General features: G+C 43.0%; 1 protein-coding gene across 1 annotated transcript; it reads left to right on the top strand.

Moving 5' to 3' along the window:
• The first annotated feature begins 4361 nt into the window (after positions 1–4361).
• On the top strand, positions 4362–6243 carry LOC147489033 (cytochrome P450 77A3-like). The gene has a single exon (XM_086573377.1). It carries the CDS (start codon positions 4458–4460, stop codon positions 5991–5993), a length of 1536 nt encoding a protein of 511 aa, XP_086429503.1. The 5' UTR covers positions 4362–4457; the 3' UTR covers positions 5994–6243.
• The last annotated feature ends 542 nt before the right edge of the window (positions 6244–6785 follow it).

The following is a 6785-nucleotide window of genomic DNA, read 5'->3' as shown; positions in this document are numbered from 1 at the left end:
GAGGGATGAGAAGAATAACCGCGGTACATGAAGACATGGTGCGAGGAACGAAACACAAAAGAGATACTACCGCACTAGTCGATGACCTGCTGGAATTGTGGTCGATCAGGGTGTGTCGTCCCGAAAGTTTCATGTCGATACGAGAGTGGGTGATAGATACAGAGCATCCTATCACGCCACAATCGCGACAGGATTCTTCACTACCTACAGTTGTGGTGAATATGGTGAAGTGAGGATGGGTAATGATTCCTCAAGATTATAGGCATTGAGATGTTCATGTAGAAACCAATGTCGGCTACACCTTGACACTTCAAGGATGTAAGACATGTCCCCGACATACGGCTAAGCCTAATTTCGGCCGGAAATTAGATGATGATGGCTTTGTAAACTCGCTTGGTAACGGGGTATGGAAACCGAAAGCGAGGTTCCATTTAGCGTTCCAGGGAAAGAAAACTTTGCTCTCTTTACAAAACACAAAGCTAGTTTGTGTAAAGCGTATTTTAACGCGCGTAAGAAGAAGCTTCATCCGAACCGGGTACAAGAGATCGCGGTCACATGGGCATAAAAGGGATGGAAGTTCTTGCTAAGCAAAAGGCCATGCCGCACATTAAAGGTACACATTTAAGTACATGTACTCATTGTTTGGTAGGAAAGCAACACGGGTGTCTTTCCAAAGATTCCCGCTCACGTAAAGCGACACCGCCCTTGAACTAGTGCAATACGCACTTATGTGGTCCTATGAGAGTGAAGTCCCACCGTGGAGTTTCTACTTTTGACATTCATTGATGATCGCCAAGAAAGATATGGGTCTATAGTCCGAGACCAAGGATGAAGTACTTGGCGTGTTTGAGAAATTCCACAAAGATGGTGGAAAGAGAGACCGGGAAGTTGTTGAAGCCATTCGCCGATAATGGGGGTGAGTACATTGGGCCATTTGAAGAGTATTGCCGAGTCATGGATTCGCCATGAGCGCACCGCTCCCAAGACACCGCAAATGTAATGGAATAGCAGAGAGAATGAACCGCACCATTGTAGAGAGGATAAGATGCATGCTATCTCACTCTAAGCTACCTAGAAGCTACCGGGTAGAAGCAAATGCGCATACCGGCAGTGCATGTGATCAACCCGTCACCAAAGAAAAGCCTCCGGTCAGTGATTATCCGTGAGAGAGTATGGTCAGCAGAGATGTTGATTATGGATACTTGAGTGGTATTTGGGTGCGTGGCATTTGTGCATATTCCGGGATGAGAGATTCAAGCTTGATGACAAAGCCAAGCAAAGGCATTTTTCCGGTTATGGAGATGAAAAGTTTGGTTACAAACTCTATGATCCGATTAACAAGAAGGTAATCCGGTCGAGATGTCAGGTTCCCGGAAGACCAAACCATAGCAGATTTTGAGGAGGGTGAGAAGCTACAAGCTTTCACCAATGATCTTGTTGATTCGTAACCGTAAGTTCCTACCGTGGAACGCGCGTATGCATTGAGAATGCAGAGAACCATGAGTTTGAAGCTCATGATGAGAATCCTATTGCTTCATGATGGGATAGAACCTATTGGTATAGAAGATGCGATGAGATGCATGAACCACCACCGAGCAAGCGTTTGTATCCTCCCCGGAGGCACCGCCAGATGGGGCAAGAGGTCCGACAGAGAGACTAGCTTCAACTGTATCCACCACATAATGCACGCATTACTACTATCTGGATGGTGGAGAACCTATGTACTATCAAGAGGCACTTCCGTACGCACAAAGAAAAGTGGTCAAGGCCATGATGACGAGATGGATTCTTTGCATAAGAATCACACTTATGAAGTTAGTCGAGAAACCCACAGGAGAAAAGTTCTCAAGAATAAGTGGATATACAAAGTCAAGCATGAGGAGAACAATCCTCACCCAAGGCACAAAAGCTCGCCTTTGTTGTGAAGGGATTCGGTCAAAGGAAAGGGATCGACTTTGATGAGATTTTCTCTCCCAGAGTGAAGATGACTTCTATCCGGGTGGTATTGGGTATGGCCGCAAGTATGAACCTAGAGGTTGAAAGCAAAATCCTACTTTTCTTCATGGAGACCTTGAAGAAGATGTCTACATGGACCACCGAGGGTTTGAGGTCAAAGGCAAGGAGCACCTAGTATGCAAGCCGATAAAGAGCTTGTATGGGTTGGGAAGCAAGCACCGAGATGATACATACATAAAGTTTGACTCCTTTATGGTGAAGCAAGGATACAAGAAGTCCGCTCCATCATCATTGTTGTTTGTTCAGATTTCCGGATGGGGATTTCATATTGTTTGATGTGGATGATATGTTGATAGTCGGCCCAAACATCAACAAGATATCCAAGCCAAGAAAGACTCGAGTAAGTCCTTTGAGATGAAGGATTTGGGTCAAGCAAAGCAGATACTTGGGATGGATCACCGTGACGAAAAGAGTGGAAAGTTGTGGCTTTCAAGAAAGCTACATTGAGAAGGTGTTGAAGAGATTCAACATGGATCAAGCCGGCTTGATCCGGTTGTCCGCTTTGGTGGCGGCCCATTTGACCAAAGAGATGTGTCCTAAGGGTGAGCATGAGCAGAGTCGATGGAAAAGATTCCTTATGCATCCGCAGCTGGGCGGTTGATGTATGCCATGGTGTGTACTAGACCGATTTTTCGCCGTTGTGGTAAAGCGATTTCCAACCGGGGGAAGAGCATCGGGAAGGTGTTAAATGGATATCGAGATATCTCAAAGGCACTTCCAAATCATGTTTGTGCTTTGGTGGAAGTAAGCCCTTACTTGAAGGCTACAGACCGCGCATATGGCAGTGATGTTGACTCGATGAAGTCCACCTCCGGTTATCCGGGTTACTTTTGCAGGGGAGCAGCTTTGGCAATCTAAGTTGCAAAAGTGTGTTGCCCTCCACCACTTTGCCATTGCCAAAGTGTTGCAAAGAGTTGCTATGGATGAAGAGGTTCTTCGACGAACCAGCTAAAACGTAAAACAGTTTGTAGTTCTATGTGATACCGTGAGCCATCCACTTGAGCAAGAATCCGAAGTTTTCATTCTAGATCCAAGCACATACATTTATCATCGATTAGAGAAGTACTCAAGACAAGCATTTGGTATCGAGAAGATCCATACCGACAAGAACGGGTCGGATATGATGACCAAAGTCTTACCGAAAGGTAAGTTTGATGTTTGTTGTTATTGCCGAATGGCAAAGACACTCCTCCCGCTGATTTGGCAATTGCATGGAGGTAGCCCCTCACCGGGGAGATTGTCGAGTTATCCCTCACATGAGGAGAGAAACCGAGCCGATAAACGGCATCCCCATTGGATAGCGCTCTCGCCGAGTTCCAAGAACATAATTGGCGACCAAAGTCAAAGTGGCCCGCCAGCGCCCGGCTTCAGTTTCCAGCCTGAAGTTGTTTCGTGGGCTTGCTACAAGATCCGCGAATTTGGTTTTTGGAGATAAAACCAAAAATCAAGGTTTTGGAAAACCCAACCTAACTACCAAACAAGTCGGAAGGATTGGAATCCGACTAAAACAAAGAGAGAACCTTTACGAGAGATACAACCCTCAGAAAGAGATAAGAGTGATCTAGTAAGGTGAGAGACCGTAGGAGAGATTGTAATCTTCCTTCCCATTTTATTAAGAACTGCCTTGTGGAAGTAAATCATTGGCCTAACCACCACGTAAATCTTTGTCTTGTGGTTTGTTGTTTTAACCGCTTTTACATTATTATTTGTTGTGATAGTTGTTTAAATGAAGTCCTGTTAAGATAGTAGTTTGTGATATTTGAGATTTATCCTGTCATACAAGTTATCTAGGGGGAACCGATTGGTATTGGTGTAATCCCCAACACTCATAATTCTCTTTCGGAATTTCAACAGCTCCAAAAGTTTCAAAATATTTCGATCTTTGGAATTTGCATTTTTCAACTCTTATATTATTATTTTGATTTTTTAAAACCGAAATATTCAATCGAATGATGAGATTCCGTTCAAAATTACGAACTAGAACTATATGAGTGTAATTCTTTATTTTTTAGGTAAAGTAACTATGAGGCCATGAGGGTAATTCATAACACCCGTGTTCTCAACATCTATTAAATTAAACTGGGTCGTTATGCATTTATCATGCCCATTACAGCATTACTCCCTACCATTTTCATTTTCCTTTTATTTTTGGCATGAGCTTATGTGGTTGGTCATTCCTGTCGAAATAAAAAATGTGGTTAGTCATTGAAAAGTAAAGTTATGCAACATTATACTGGTCCCAATGCACATCTAATGAAAATCAAGCAGTGACACTTGGCTCAATATGGTACTCAATACCGTAACAGCCGCACCTAATTCCAGCATCACTTGAATACTCACCTACATTTTCCTTCTTTTTTCCTGATGAACATGCACATTTCAACTCCTTAAAACCCTACGTCCTTCCATCTCTCACTCTCACTCTCACTTTTCTCTCCGCCATGGGTATCTCCACTGCTTCACTTTCTCCTTACTTCAACCTCTCTTCCGCAGCATTAGTCTTCTTCTTAACAATTTTTCTTGTATTATTATCAAGAAGAACCAGATCAAAACGTGCCAAACTTCCTCCTGGGCCACCCGGTTGGCCTGTTGTTGGTAATCTCTTTCAACTAGCTCGTTCAGGCAAAGAGTTCATCCATTATGTACGTGACCTTCAACCCAAATATGGGCCCATTTTCTCCTTAAAATTGGGTACCCGTACACTTATTATTGTCACTAGCCCGGAATTAGCCCATGAAGCACTGATTGCACAGGGTCAAGTTTTTGCAAGCCGGCCCGCTGAACTTCCAACTAGAGCTATATTCAGCTGCAACAAGTTTACAGTTAACTCTGCTGTTTTCGGTTCCACATGGAGGTCTCTTAGGCGTAATATGGTTCAAGGTATGCTTAGTTCGACACGTGTCAAGGATTTTCGTGATGTTAGAAACTCGGCAATGGGCAGACTTATTAATCGCCTTGGGGTTGAAGCTAAATCGACTAATGGCGTTGTTTCGGTACTAAAAAATGTCCGATTTGCGGTGTTTTGCATATTAGTGTCCATGTGTTTTGGTGTTGAGATGAGCGAAGAGGACATACAAAAAGTTGATGACACCATGAAAGATGTTTTGCTGACACTGCTGCCTAGACTAGATGATTTTCTGCCGATTTTGGGCCCATTTTTCTCGAAGCAACGTAAAAGGGCCTTGGAGGTCCGAAATAATCAGATCCGAACACTACTGCCCTTTATCGAACAACGAAGATCCGCTTTACAAAATCCAGGATCGGATAAATCAGGGTCGACGTTTGCGTATCTCGATACTCTTTTCGATCTCAAGGTTGATGGACGCAAATCTGCTCCTAGTGATGCTGAATTAGTCTCTCTTTGCTCTGAGTTTCTAAATGGTGGTACAGATACTACTGCCACAGCTATAGAATGGGCCATTGCCCGATTGATCCAAAAACCAGAAATCCAGTCCAAACTGTACTCCGAGATCAAATCTACAGTTAGTGATCGAACGGTGGAGGAAGGGGACTTAGAGAAAATGTCGTATCTCAATGCATTTACAAAGGAATTATTACGAAAACACCCTCCAACGTACTTTGTTCTTACACATGCAGTCACACAGCCTTCAAAGTTAGCTGGTTACGACATACCTGCAGATGCCAACGTTGAGTTTTTCTCACAAGCCATTGCGGAAGACCCGAAGATTTGGTCCAACCCAAAAGAATTTGATCCGGAGCGGTTCGCGTCGGGTATTGAGGATGCCGATATAACGGGTGTAACGGGCGTGAAAATGGTACCATTTGGCGTGGGCAGGAGAATTTGTCCGGGTTTGGGTATTGGTACCACACATATTAAGTTGATGGTAGCTAGGATGGTTCAAGAATTTGAATGGAGCGCACCACCATCGCAAGATGTCATAGATTTCAGCGAAACGCTGATATTTACAGTGGTGATGAAGAATCCACTTCAAGCAATGATCAAACCAAGGACATAGATGGTATGAGAAAACTTGTGGCGCTATTACAGCGTGTTTTATGAATTTAAGGTACATTATATTTATTTGTATTTTAAGATGTATTATCATATTGTTTGGGTTCGTTTGAAAGATGGGGTCCGTGTATTGTTCAAAGGAGTTGCAGAGGAGTTTTAATGCATCTACCTTGACCGACTTGTTTGTTTGATTTCATTATTATTGCATATCAGAGCAAGTGCAAAATAATAAATGTCAACAAGAATTAATGTGACTCTGCAGCAGTTCTTGTCGTGTTAGGCTGGGTGCAATGGATCCCCATTCCCTTAAAATCGTCCCTATCTCTATATAACTCTTTATATATATAGTGTTATTGAGGCGTGGTTTGTAAAAATCCAAACGGTGCCACTTATAGTAGCGTGGAATGTAAAATACAATTTCATACGGCGCCATTTGAAGTGGAGTGGTTTGCAAAGTGTTCCCACCAAACCACATGCTAATTATGAGAACAACAAATTACTATACTACCTCCACTACTTCTATTTTATTACGGATGTATCGTTTTTTACTAGTTATATTTAAGGGGGCGTAGGGGCAGTTTCATCTTTTGTGAAATTTGGATTTCTGCTCTACGCTATTTGAAGAGGCGCCGAATGGTTTAATTTTTTTTTTTTTTGTTTTCATTCCGCGCTGGTTGAAGTGGCGTTGAAAAAAACTTGGGTTTCAAACCGCGCCAGTTCAAATGGCGTAGGATTGTTCAGACCATTAATTCAATAAAACCTACTCTCTATCCGTATAACACTATTTTTTAGAGGG

This window comes from Coptis chinensis, chromosome 7 (genome assembly GCF_015680905.1).
Source record: "Coptis chinensis isolate HL-2020 chromosome 7, ASM1568090v1, whole genome shotgun sequence".
NCBI classification, from domain to species: domain Eukaryota; kingdom Viridiplantae; phylum Streptophyta; class Magnoliopsida; order Ranunculales; family Ranunculaceae; genus Coptis; species Coptis chinensis.
The sequence above is the reverse complement of the archived record's forward strand: the minus strand, read 5'-3'. Positions and strand labels throughout refer to the sequence as shown.